Source organism: Microtus oregoni, unplaced genomic scaffold (assembly GCF_018167655.1).
Source record: "Microtus oregoni isolate MIOR12 unplaced genomic scaffold, Mior012 000141F_ref0000236, whole genome shotgun sequence".
NCBI classification, from domain to species: domain Eukaryota; kingdom Metazoa; phylum Chordata; class Mammalia; order Rodentia; family Cricetidae; genus Microtus; species Microtus oregoni.
The window spans coordinates 734,808-749,223 of NW_024544791.1; the positions used below are offsets into that span (position 1 = coordinate 734,808).

Consider the following 14,416-nt stretch of genomic DNA (forward strand, 5'->3'; position numbering starts at 1 on the left):
ATTTTCATAAAGAACCGTTAGAGTTTTATCAGGGTCAAAAATACTAAGAAGTTAGTCTCTGTGTCTAACATGAACACTAACATAGCAAATTGAGGTTGCCTTCAAATACAGCTCTTAGGAATGTCTACTTATTGCATGGGTGCCATCTCCCTGGATGACTAAGCCCGGTGAATTAACAAAGTTATCCATATGAACTTCTGTTATGGTTGTTGTGCCCTGTGATACTGTCCACACAGTCCTTTTACTTTACCTCACCTGTTTTTGACCCTTAAAATCTTTCTCTCTGTGCTATATAAAGGGAACGAGGAGTGAGAGGCTGTCATAAAAAAGGAAGACCTTACCTTTTTAAGAATGAAGATCTGGAGACACCTTTTCTTTACTTTTAACTTTCCCCAACTCCATCTGCTTCAGGAGTATTTATTCCCTCTTCCTTCCCCCCTCTTCAACATACATGCATTGTGGACCAGATATTGCAAATATAATGGTGAGTTCAAGATGCTTTCTCCATTCATAAAGTTTCATAGTTTAGTATTTTTTAAGAACAGTTACTATAACAAAGGCAGTGCTGTGACATGGAATGTAGGAGACTATCTGAGACTATATTAAGGCAGTTCTTCCTGGTATGTGGAGAGAAACAAGGAAAGGTTTCTACAGGGAAGAGTAGTTAAGCTGGATTATGAATCTAGGGCAGAACTACTCAAAGTAAGAGGGGAAGGAAAGGTTAAAAAGGGTTAAAACTTGAAGAAAGAACTCAAACTATCTTCTCAGCATATTCCAGGATAGCTAATGAATTTCACAGCAAGACAACATGGTTCTACTTTGCTGGGAGAAACTACGCAAATCTTTAGCATAACTAATAAGTTCTATTTAACATATTTTTGTTTTGTAGCACAAAGTATTTCACAGCATTGATGTTTGCAATGTAAACCTCTATGTAAGGTATGTCCAGAAAAGGCTTATTCTGTTTGAGTCTGTATTACAAACATTTTGATGTTTCGGCTGAGACCAGTTTAATTGTGTAAGTTTTCAATTTTTCATATAAGTATAAAATGTAAAACTGGCCCCTGAAGATAAAAAGAACATTATGGTAAAATTTAGAATGCAATAGAGACTCGTGGTATTGACTTTTAATAGTTTTTTAATGCTATCTGGAATTTGTACCAGTGCTTTTTACCTGATGATTCAAACTGAAGTTGGGCTATCAGATTGCATAGCTCGTGAAAACAGACATGAACAAATCAATCCAGGGCACTTAGAGGAGCAGAAACGACCTGAGGTCTTTCTAAACAACTATTCTCTACACAGCTGTATGCTTTTTTCCCACACGAATTAACAAGGGATCTATGCGTTAGAATTCGAAACTAAAATGAAATCCTGCTTGAGGAAAGGTGAAAGCTAAGAGTACCTATCCGATCGAGTCGGTCAATAGCCACTGTCTCAAAAGCTCTTCTCATCATTGGATATTCCTCCAAGACCTCATTGAAATTGTCCACCGAAAGGGAGTAAAGACGGCAGTATGTATCCGCTCGAACACTGGCAGTGCGCCGGCCCTTGGTTAGCAGGCAAATCTCTGTAAAGAAAAGGGAGAACGACTTGATTGGTAACTTGATTGGTAAGGTTCTTTTCCAAGTTTTGAATGCCTCAAACAACTAAAAAAGCCTCATGTTAGTAGCCAATGATTAGAAGCATCCATTTTCTATTTATCAGGAAATTCATTTGGCTATTAAAACCATCCTATTACTAATTTTCATTTTTAAATTTTATTTTTGAGCTTACTATAATTACAATTCTCCTTTGCCTTTCTATCCTCCAAAGCTTCCGTATACCTCTCTCTATTCTCCTTCAAATTCTTGGCCTCTTTTTCACATTATACATACATATTCCTAAAGATAGCCTGGTCAATCCATATACTGTTCGTTGAACGTATGTTTTCGGGTCTTACCATCTGGCACTAGACTATGCCCACTCATAAAACTGTAAATGTTTTAAAACAATGAAGGCTTTGACTTCAAATAGGAGACAGTGTTTTCTACTCTAAAATACAGGGAGGGTGGTTTATTTTGAGTGACATTAAGAAATCCATAATGGAATTGTGGGAAAAAGTTATAATCAGAAGATGTTGTGAAATCTAGGGAGCAAGAAGCAGATAATATGCTATAGATAGAATCAAAAGTGTGTCTAATCACTGGCTTAGAAAGTTTATATTAAAAAAATAAAATCAGGACTGAGGTCCAGGTGAATATGTAACAGAATAGCTTAGTGTACTCTATGTATTCCCTTTGAGATTAGAATGAAGAAAAGAATATTTCAAATATACAAATGTAGCCTCCTAATTAAATATCACAGAAGAATTCACCACTAAAACTAATATCCTTAAAATATGGCAACTTCATGTTTCTAATTAGAATTTGCTAACTAACCTACAAGAGATTATTTTCAAAATTCTATAAATTAAGTAAAATTCTTGTAGGTTTTGCCTTTTTTAAAACTTGGAAGTAATTTCATTCTTTTTTTTCTTTTTGAGATGGTCCTTTGGATAAAGACACTTGTTGCCAACGCTAACCACCTCAATCCCTGGGACTCACTATGTAGATGCAAAGAACTGACTGGTACAATTGTAATCTGACTTCTATCTACACATGTGCCATGGCACATGCTCACCCATATGTATGCATACATATGCAAACACAAAGAAATTAACAAGTACATACAAATATAATTAAACTTTTTATCACAAAGTTTCTTAAATAATTAAGGTTTTTGAAATATCTAGACTTTTCAGCGAAAGAATTTATTTGACACTTAAAGTTATGTAAATAGTGTGCAAGTCAATTGAGATTTACACTATTTTATGAGTTTTAGCTATTCATATGGATAAAATATGGAGATAGATGCTAAGATGGCAGAAAGGAAGACATGAACAAACCAGACATCATTCTTCTGCTTCTGCAGAAATCTGGAAGGAAACATCTGACGATGATGGCTAAATGTCAGTAAGAGTAACTTCCTATTAATCCAGCTATTCACATCAAAGCACTCATGGTTTCTAAGTAAAACTTGTTTCTGTGTAGCATAAAAGGTTTTGGCCTGTGAATTTCAGATCCTTGATTGTAGTCTAGACTGATGACTTTTATTTGAGAAGATCTGAAAACAATACCTACATTGTTTGGACATTTTTGTAAACAGCTATGCTTAATTAAAATCTCTAGAGTTTGACTAGTTTCAGATTTGTAGTACAGACTTTATTCGAACCTATAAGGTCTCATTAGCCTGTATACCTATAATATCTACATGGTGCATAATAGTTGCTTTAATTTGTGTTGGTTGAATCAATGAACCAAAAAGCAACATAGCCTATGAGATGAAATATTAATTGAATTTCACTCTATAAGGAAACTATGACACCAACTTCTGTTATTGATATTTGATAATACAATGTGTCCCATGATAGATATGACACATATTTGTTTAATATACCTTTTCATGTACCTAGTTTAAAGCACACAAAATATCTTTCAGGTTTTTACTAGGTCTTAAAATAAAGAAAATTTACCAATGTTTTCTTAGCTATATATATATATGTCCTACATCATCAGGAGAAAATTTAAGTTGCTTTGGAATGCTCAAGTTGATTCCATAAACAAGTTGAAATAAAGAGCCTAGAAATGAAACAGAATTCCTGATAAACCTGCTGTCTAACATGTACATTTATGAAAGAGTGTCCTCATATTTTATAGATCCTATTTATTTCTCTGACTGTCTGCCTATCCTCTTTGTTCATTTTCTGAGAACCCAGCTACACATGACCTAAAAATGTAAACATTTAGGGGCCACGGAGAAGCTCAGTGGAAGGGGATTTACGGCATATGCAAGGCTCCAGCTCAATCTGCAGCTCCAAGGACCAAAGGAAGAACAGCATACATTTACCTAGTGATGAATCCATTCATCTGCAGAGTACATTGTAATATATTATAATTGTCCTTTCAAATAATGAGAGCTTGACATATTTAATGAGATAGGATTTTCCCAGAGTGCTCTACAGGGCAATTACAGAAGTGGCTAATAGGCCACTGAACTTGGCTAAGACGAGAACTGTCAGCAGTTCGCCCTGTAACAGGCACATGCGAAAGCTGGTCTCAGCTTCAGCATCAGGAAGACTGCGGTTTGAGGGATTAGATGTGCCCTCGCATGCCATGTGAGCACTTTTAATAATCCTTTGGCTATGAGATGTATTATCTGCCCGATGCTATTTTTGCTGACATTCGTTAACCCCGATTCTAAACATTTAAGCCCACCTGGCATCCCTGTCACCTATAAAAGCAGTTATTTCCCGAGGTTCGGGAAAATGGCTCCAAGCAGTTTCCAACTCAGAAGGATTTCCCTGACCTCTCATGCAGTTTGACATCCCAGTGACACAGAGTTAATCGGGAACTCTTGACGGAAATTCTGAAGTCATGTGTTTAGCCTGAGGTCTAGAATTTATGTGAAAAATTAGACTCAGCCTGTAACTGAATCGAAAGTTGTTTCATTTTTTAAATGTCAATGTCTTAAAATAAGTAACTATCCATTAGCAGCAAAATGCGATTTTTTTCAGATTTTTTTTTTACCTTTCTAACCCAGTATCTCATATTAATATATGTCAGAAAAACACCATCACCTTTTGTTTTACTTTCATAGTTATTATACGTCTGGTCTTCCTATTAGTTACACTAGAACTAACATTGTCTCCATATGGTATGACAATTAACATATGGATTTACCAATTTGCATATCAAGCTTGTCTTACAGCAGCATTTTGGAAGTTATGTAGTTTGAAAAGAAATCTAAAGAAATATGGCTAGGACATAACATTAAATATCAGTTTTGTATTACTTTATATTCCAAATTTTATATTTCTAAAATGCAGACTAAATGTTATACATTTCTAACGGATTTTTTATTGATTTTTATTGCGCTCTACATTTTTCTAATATGGATATTATAAAGGAATGATTACATATGGAGAGACTTGTATCATGATAAATATTCAAATGATCCTGAATGCACAGTCTTGACACTTTCTCATATAGATTTGGTAATTTTAATGTGCATGGAGATGACCCAGTTTTTACAGCTACTGCTTTCCCTGCTATGCTGTTGGCAGTTGTTGTTTATGATCACTTAGGCCGTCTATAGCTACTCACTTGTCAAGTAAATCATAGCTCTCACCCTATGTTCAACTGATTCATTTCTCTTACAAGATATAAGTTAGTCCTCTACCAGAGCAGTGTGTGCTCTGAACTGATGGGCCAATCATTGGCTCTATCTTCTAGAAGTCATGAGACTCTCATCTCATTCCAGTTGACCTCAAACATTCTGATGTGACATCATGCCCCTTTGCTGTTTATATGTAATTTTTCATTGGAGTTTGTGGTTTTCACCCCTTAGTTTCTTTCCCCTTCCTCTGCCAATTCGCATTGCTATCTTTTCATTCCACTGTGACTCTGTCAGCGGTCTAATGTCTACATAAATCACCTTTACATGGTATCATTCACAAATAGATATGAAATACATATGTTACTAAACTTTGGAAGCTAAATACTAGATATTGAACTTAGAAATTCTTAGAGTATCCTTTGATTAAATAAGAAACAGCTGTTGTCATTCTGTTATCCAGTGTGAACATGCATGGATTTAAATTTTCAATGGCCCTAAATGAAACAAATTATCAAAGATAAGGAGGGTATGATCACTGGCGTCTTACTTCTAATCGCTTTAAAAACCCACCAGATCACTTGGGTCTTTTCCTTTTGGTTGTAAATCTGTCAAAACTCAACTCTTTAATAGTTAATCAAACACGCTGATATAAATTTCTTTAAAAAGCAGCCAGCTCTTGAAAAATTCATCAAATGAACTCAACGCTTTGAGACCTCTAATGTGTTTTGTGAAGTGATTTCTTGTCATCTCTGTCTTCCATGTGTTGTCTAATATGCTTGCACCACATAGGACAAAAACATGACAATAATCCTTTCCACTATAAAAGAAGATCCACTGCATTCCTATCAGACAAGTCTACTACAGAAAAAAAATAATTTGACTCTCAGATATTTCACCCAACTCTCTCACATCATACTGACACACACACACTTTCCATTTATGTTTTCATGGCAATAAAAAATATCAATGTACACTTTCATGGTTTGTTTAATATAATAACAAACGATCAACCCAAAGTTCTAGAGAGTTTTGCTATTTTAATAATTTAAGACATAATCTGGATACCTCATTATAAAGCATGTAAGGATTTTCTATTATAGAAGAAACCTAAATTCTGCATTTTCCCAAGTTCCAAGACATTGTCAGGAATAGGTTTTCATGAAAATAAGAAATTGTAGTTATCAGGTTTACATCTGGAACCAGGCTCCTTATTTGAAAGAAATTGGATGAAAGAAATAAAATGAATATAAAGTAAGGGATAATAATTGTAACCACTTCTCTATTACTACTAGTATTTTGAAGCTACAAGAAATACATAATGAGGAAGTTACACCAATCTTTCCAGCATTAGAAATTCAAGCATTATGTTTTAAAAAGTTTAAAACAATCATTCCAAAGGTAAATTTTCTTCTAGTTACTTCATATGGCTTTAAATGGTACATAATTAATTAAAACAGAGAAAGGTTTTGTTTGCCTAGAGTAACATGAAGGGACTTAGACCAGCTTTGGAGCAGGTAGAGAGACTATATTCCATAGCCCATGGGGAAGAAAAAGTCAATAAAGAAAACAGAAGTTAGAAGATAGCAGTAGGACGCAGTAATCTTGAGTACAGGTTCATTAAAGGAGGGGCCATAAACAATGTAAGAATATAGGATCATTGTACTTTCGCTTGATATAAAACACAATTCTCTAATAATGAAAACATTTATCTTCACCTATAATGTTATAGCGGGGTTTTTAAAGAATGAGTCTATTTGTAAAATACTGTTTTTAGGAGATGAAAAACATCTTGCGTTACATGAAAAATCATTCAGCTCATCTTTCTCTGATAAGATCTATTTATTTATATTTGGTTTGCAAAATAAACTGAAAGGGAGGATTTTAGCAATCGAGATAAAGATATGTAAAGAAGTTTTGATAAGTTTAGAAATAATTGACAGGGATTTGCCAGAGCAAAAACCACTGCACTGATGTTCAGGAGCAAAATTTTTTGCGAGTTGCTATGAAATGAGGCTGCAACTGAACTTGACAGGTAATAGTGAACCCATGGATTTGAGGCTAAACATAAAAGAAAAACATCAACTCTCCTCTGAGTGAAGATACAATAATCAAAGCTTTAGTATCCAGAGATAACTTTAGCTCATGAAACCTCTCCTTACATGAATCTAGTTTCTCCTATTGAAAGGTCCACCAGAAGCGGGGGTTTTCCTGTGTGTGCACAGAAAGCCAGTTCAAATGAGTGTATACAAGATCAGTGACCCGACTAGAGAACCCTTCCTAGTAGGTTTTCATCAGACAAAGATGAATAAAGAAGCCAGCCCTTCCTTTGTGTAGAAAAAGACTAAAAATCCAACTGTGCATGAGTTATAGGTTTGGTGCCCCCTCCAGTCCTGGTTCCTGGGTCACTAGAATCACTGTTGCTGAAGCCAGTTGACTGACTATAAACTCTGCCTCTAAAATTCTTATTATGCCTTATCTCCTTTGCACATCTACTCGTGTTTTCCATAGCACAAACTCTGAACGTAATCCCAAACTATCTCCCAGAATATGCCTACCAGGCCTATTTTACATGTAACTAATTTTGGAAATGTATATTTATACATCCTTTTGGTAAGTAGATTTCACCTTTTCCTATTTCCTATTGACCTATTCCTTTTGATAGGTCATAATGAGATCTTTGACTACCTGTGTGGGGAACCAGAGAGATGTCATGATCTGAGTAGAATAATCAATATTCATCTGTCTCTGTCACTCCCAGCTGACAGTCTCTCTGAAAGCTATCATAAAAAGTTACTGGTGAATAAATCTTCCCAACTAAGAGGAAACCTATACTCACAAATTGATCTTGAAGAATCTAAGATTCTGTTGTTATCTTTCCAGTTCAGAAAGCATCATTCTATATGACAACTAATCAACAAAATTAAGGTAATAATTATAGTCATATAAATGACACAAATTTATTTATTTTATTTTTGTATATAGACTTAAATATGCATTGGCAATAAGAATCCGCACCATTGTCTAGTTACTTTGGTTAGTGGTACATAAAACAAAGAAGTCAAGAAGGATGATGACTCTGGGTAGGCATCAGATATCATTTTCCATGTTTGATGATTCATGCTGGTATTGTCTTCAGTAATAGGGCCTTACTGTCAGCTTGTGAAAAGAAAACAGCAGTCTTGGCAAAAGCCTGAGTTTTGGGGTTTCCATGGAATCTCTTTGACCAACAACTCAATTATATGTATATTTTTCTCTGGCTACATCTATTTACTGATGACTTTTATGATTTCATTTTTAACAGCTGAATAATATTCCATTGAATAAATGTACCATATTTTTATTATACGTGCTTCTGTTGATGGATATCTAGGTGGTTCCTAATTTCTGAACATGGATGAGTAACTATGTAATAGTATGTTGAGTCTTTTGTATATATACCCAAGATGATCTTGAGGTAAATATATTCCCAGCTTCTTAAAGAACTGCAATATGGCTTTTCACAGTGGGTATACAATTTGTATGCCCATCAGTAATTAATTGATGAGTATCTCTCTTACCCACATTCTCACCTAGCAATGGATGGCCAACCCAAAACAGGCTCAAAGGTGTTTTTGGAGACATTTCTTAAATTGACTATTGTTTTGTTTGGTCATTATTTACTTTACTGTTTTTTGCTTGTATATTGTGGTTTTGAGTTTGGCATTTATAAATTTTGTGCATGTGTGTGCATATATATGTGTGTGTTTATGTATGTATTTGGTTTTGTGTGCTCTTTTCCATTTTTTTAGTTTGTTAGTTTGTTTGCTTTGTTTAGCTGTTGTTTTTCATTTGTCTATTTCTTTTTTTCAGAGAAAGGGAAAAAAAGTATGGAATTAAAAGTGTGAAGAAGTTAGGAAGATCTGGGGTGAGAGGGAAAACCATGGTCAAAATATATTATATTTTTGATAATCATGTAATAAACAACTAAAAAAGAAATGCAAGCATTAAAATGATGATAATGATGAGTCAATGAACTTTGTGGAATACTTTGTTTACTTAATCTAAAATAAATGAAATTTGAAAAAAGGTAATTCTGAGAAAGATGTTAGACTAGCAGCCCTACAGTCAAGTACTAACACAGAATTTCTGCACAAATTTTCTTTTAAATTAAGAAATGCTTTTTGCATATATTTAAAATTTGTTTGTAAAAAGATGAATTTGTGACAGGGCACACATATAAAGTGAAAGCCTACATCTTGGCTGTTTGGACTTTTATAGGGATGCTTGCCAATTGCTCTGGAAGATTTTTCTGCTCTCCAGCTAGATTTCCTTTACCGCAGCTTCACTTAGCCTAACAACAATATGTATTTTGTAATGAAACAGAATTGAAAATATTAGAATGAAAAAATCCTTCATGGATTGATGGACAGTGTGCTTCTGAGAATGTTATTAGCAAAAATCCAAGTTGCAGATGCCAGACACCTCCCTATTAATTGTTAGTTGAAGGTGCCCCCGAGGCCTCCCAAAGAGTACAGGCTGCATTTGTCTGTTGGCAGGACACAAAAATGGTTTAGTCAATAAAGCAAGGCTCTACAAGTGTGAGAATCTGTGTTTAAATCCCCTGAACTGACATGAAAACTTGTGCAGTCATGGTATGCCTATTATGAGAACAACCAATTGCTTTCTGATTCAATTTGAGGCCTGCTACACAGGAAGGGAGTTTTGCCTGATGCTGAAACCTTAGAGAAGAGCCTGTGCTGGGAAGGTAAAAGGATTTGAAAAGAAACTTACTATTGATTTTTTGCTAAATGGTTATGGTGTTGAACCACTTTCCTAATACTTAATGTTTATACCCATAGACTGGTGTCGCTTTCAGTCATCATCAGAGATGCTCGTTGATGTAGCTGGTGGTTAATACAGAGACTCACAACTGGCCAAAATGTGGAGCATAAATTACATATTTCAGCCCTAAGCAGAGCATCTCTCTAACACCTTCCAGGGCTCATGGTCTATCACAGAAGAGAGAGTCTGAAAGAATGCAAGTACCAAAAGGTAGGAAATCATGATTGTACCCAGGAACTCACTGCAACTGTGTTCGCCTGCTCAAGACACAGGTCAGGTTGACGCTGTTTCATCCTATGTGGGGAAGGGGCTGGGGAGCTCTGTCTCTCTCAGGGGGCTTATTGGCAGGTAATAGTTGCTTGGGGAACAGGTTTTGCGTTGTATTCCTGATAAGTTGCTCAGGCGCCAATAAATAACTTTCCCTCAATGCTCCTGAAAGCAACAATAATTAATCTTAGGGGATCATATACACAGAGTTGGGGGAGGGAACAAGGGAGGGAAAGATACACACACAGATACACATGGAGAAAAAGACGCACAGAGAGAAATAGAGATATAGAGAAACATAGACACAGAGAGACAGAACAAGAGGCAGACAAAAAAGTTAGGAAGGGGCTTGTTGGAAAGCAAGAATTCAATGTGAGAGGGAGAAATATGAAAGAGGATGATGGTGATGGTGAAAGTAACCAGAATTCAGAATTCATTTTACGTGTAATGTCAGAAATGGTTGAGGTGTTTTGTTTTTGTTTATTTGTTTGTTTTTTAGAAATATAGAAAGACTAAAAAAACAGTAGTTTAAAGAATATATAAACCATGTATTAGCTTATACCATTGAGCAAAGTGAAGAAGTGAGTCAAAAATCCCTACTGTTTAGCTACATGGCACACTATCCCTTGTATTTAAAACAACAATATTCCTGACTCATTTGGCTAGCATGATTAAAACAACCCAGAAAATTCTCCCATGAGAGAATGATCTGGCCTTCACCCAGTAAAGAGAAACTTGTTTTCTTTCCAAAAGCTTAACTGAACTGATTATTACTTTTGTAAGCCATGGTTAGAAGACTCTCTCTCTCTCCATCAGATATTCAATAGATTCCTATTTTATTTCCATGTGTTTGGAGGAGAGAGAATTCACAGGTTTTTTGTATAGTTTGTTTTGCTATTTTAATGGAAAGTCTTAAAAGATTTATTCATTGTAGCCACATTTGAAAGAGGAACAAAGAGATCCAGAAAAATCCTTCAACATCCATCTCTGGGTCCTGAAGTGAGATCCAAGGATATGCACAACTAAGCAGTCCTGGCCAAGGGGTGGTCTTACAACCAATAACCCCTCATTCTCTAGCCTTTATTCTCCTGCAGGGTGGTCTGGCAGGTTGTGAGACCTGTGTAAAATCTGTCAAAAAGTCAAGGTCCCCTCTTGAGGGACCTTTTTCTACTCCTAAACTGAGATTCCCAGATCATATCTTTAAGGTCCATTGTTCCAATACACTGGTAGGTTAAAAGATGCAAGTATCACAAACCTTACTTTTGAATATCTTAATTTCTACCAGACCCATTATGCTTTCCCATTTCTGATTTGGCAACCCAGTCTTGAGGTGGAGAAAGCCGAGCCTAATACAATAAACAATGTAAGGTGAGAACACAGTTCCAGGTAACTAATAATGAATAAAATTCACTTTTAATAATCTCCTGGCTTTTAGTTACTTTCAGAATAACTAGCGCAAGCAACTCCATCTTTTGTTTCTGAGACGGGTCTTATCTTGAAATATAGGCTTGCCTCAACTTATCATCTTATTGTTTAAGCTTACTAAGAACTGGGGCTGCAAGCCACCCTACCGTTCCCTATATGACTTCATCTCAGTCTACCAACTCCTTTGGTCTTTGAACAATATTCTTATTGTCATGTATTTTAATGGAAACCCACCCAAATCAAGCCTTTCCTACTTTCTTTTTGTAGACATCTGAATAATATCTAGTTATTAGAAATTTTAAATATAGAAACGAGATAGACTAGTAAATAATCTTTGATTACTAGAAGTGTGTTCTACAGTGGATTTTCTACTACTGTATGGTATGCTGCTGTACCTAATGAAGGTAGAATGGCATATACTAACACGAGGGTATGGTAAACCTACCTTTATTTAAATCATCACTTTACTAATGATAAGCAAAGGGTGAGTCTCATTACCCTGGTGCTCAATATATTTCCCTTTCTATCTGAAATTAATGCTGTCTGAGAATTAACTTCAGATATGTTATTACAACTATAAATTTTAGTGTTCATTATTAAATGCCTATTCTTAAAATAAAAATCTTCAAAATATTATCATACATAGAAATTGATAATGATTTCTTAATGTTGTTAAATATCCAAGCATTGTTCAATCTAGAAGCAGGGAACTAATTTTAAAATGCATCCATTTGCAGACCATGTCTTAGCTTCCTCTGAATTTTGCAGAGGACCACTATATACTTCAAACCTATAGCATTGAAAACAAGTACAACTAAGTTCTGAGTAGCATAATTTATAATAATCTATACAATCCCCAGCATCCAAAACATGGGCTCATTTGGTAATGTTAACAGTGGAAGAAAGACAGTCTCTCTAGATCATTTAATTCTCCATGTTCTCAAATATTTATTTCTTTAGACAAATCAATAAAACCCTTCAAGTGAGCAAGTTTTGTCTGTCAGAAATAATTTTCATGCTGCTTGCTGCTTATCATGCTGCTGTAAATTTTAATTTCCTTTTCTCATATTGTCTCTATGTCTAATAACCCTGAACTCATCATTAGATATTTTTTATCCTCCTTAATTAAATAGGTAGACCAACTGTCATTCCCTCACACTGGAATAAGAAGACATAGAATAAGTAGACAAAGATTTTAAAAAGCTTCTCTAATGGGTTTAAAGAGGTTATCTTGTTAACGAAGTGATTAACATTTGTTTTGAAGTGCTCCATGAAGATTATCCAAAAATGCATAATTAAAACAAATGTCTCAAGGAGTTTAATTATAGTTGCTTTGGTATCTAAAACAATTTTAAACACACACACACACACACACTTTATATGTGTGTCTCTCTCTGGGCTGTTCACTAGGTCACAAAAACGGCTGCATACAGTAGTAGCTATCCTTATGGATTTAACGTATTTTTTGAGAAATGACTCTGACAGATCCTGGAACTTCCAGTTGATCACACTGACAGGGCCATCGGCTTCAGGGACCAAGATGATCGGGAAAGACTCTAGTGAGCTAGCTGCACCACATGAGCAGACAAACAGTAAAAATAAAATGAATTTTTATGTTGGGACATACAATTCAGGCTCATCACATTTTCACTGAAGCAAAAAGATAAAGAATGTTTGGTAGGTTAGAATAAAATCAGTTTTGTGTCTAATAGAAATATTATGTGCTAATGAAAAAGATTGTGACTTTCTCTTAATAAAATGATATAAATTCAACAGACAATTGTTAAGTATCTCTTAAAATCAGACTTAATAAAATATTGAAATTTTCTTCAGACACAGTGGCAATACTTATTTATTTGTACCTTTATAGAAATTAAAATAATATTAAAATTATCTTGCTAATATTTGTGTAAAGGAATGGAAGTTGTTCTCAGGTTTTTAAAATTATTTTTCTTGAGGAAATGGTACTGCAAAATACCTTGACGCCATTTCGCATTAATACAAATTGAGTTCCTTTGTCTCACTCTGCGTTGTTTACTGGGCCACAAAAATGGCTGTATACAAAATGGATTTAACTATTTGTTCTTTCAATCAACATAGCATAAGCCTTAGTCGTTTTTCTCAAATGTGTGTTTTCATTATTTACATACATAATTATCACCTTCCATCCAAGATGCAGATTCAGTGAGATGAACTCATTAGTCAGCATTGATTTATTGTCGTCCAATATTACAGCAATGTTCACTGTTAATCTTCTACCATGTGCATCATCTTTGACAATGCTTTGTCTTCATAACAGACTTTAAATTTATACATTTGTCAAGTATTGATCAAGATCACAATGAGTGGTTATGTGACCTAGGGACTTTTATTAGTATTTAACTCAGATTTTATTGTTCATTTAGGGAACAGAACTTCTCACAGATACTAGACACTTAACCTAAATTCAGTTCCATAATAATACATTTCTACTGTTCTAAGTTAAATGTTAGAAATGCCAATAGATGTGGTTTCCTCTTTTCTATTCCGTGACTTAACGTAGAGCCTTAAAGCTTTCTCATGCATTTAATTCATTTTTATGGGCATGAGTATTTTAATCTGTATGTATGTCTGTGCAGCATGGGCAAGCCAAGTACCTGTGGAGTCAGAAAAGGGTGTCAGACCCCCGGGAATGGAGTTACTGACAGTTGAGCTGCCTTATAGGTGC

General features: G+C 35.0%; 1 protein-coding gene across 1 annotated transcript in view; it reads right to left on the reverse strand.

Annotated features, from left to right (window-relative positions):
• Window positions 1-14,416, reverse strand: part of Hcn1 (hyperpolarization activated cyclic nucleotide gated potassium channel 1) — a 359,593-nt gene that overhangs the window by 6,976 nt on the left and 338,201 nt on the right. Inside the window, exon 7 of the mRNA XM_041646700.1 lies at window positions 1,406-1,570. Coding sequence (XP_041502634.1) covers window positions 1,406-1,570 — 165 coding nt within the window. The remainder of the gene's footprint in view (window positions 1-1,405; window positions 1,571-14,416) is intronic.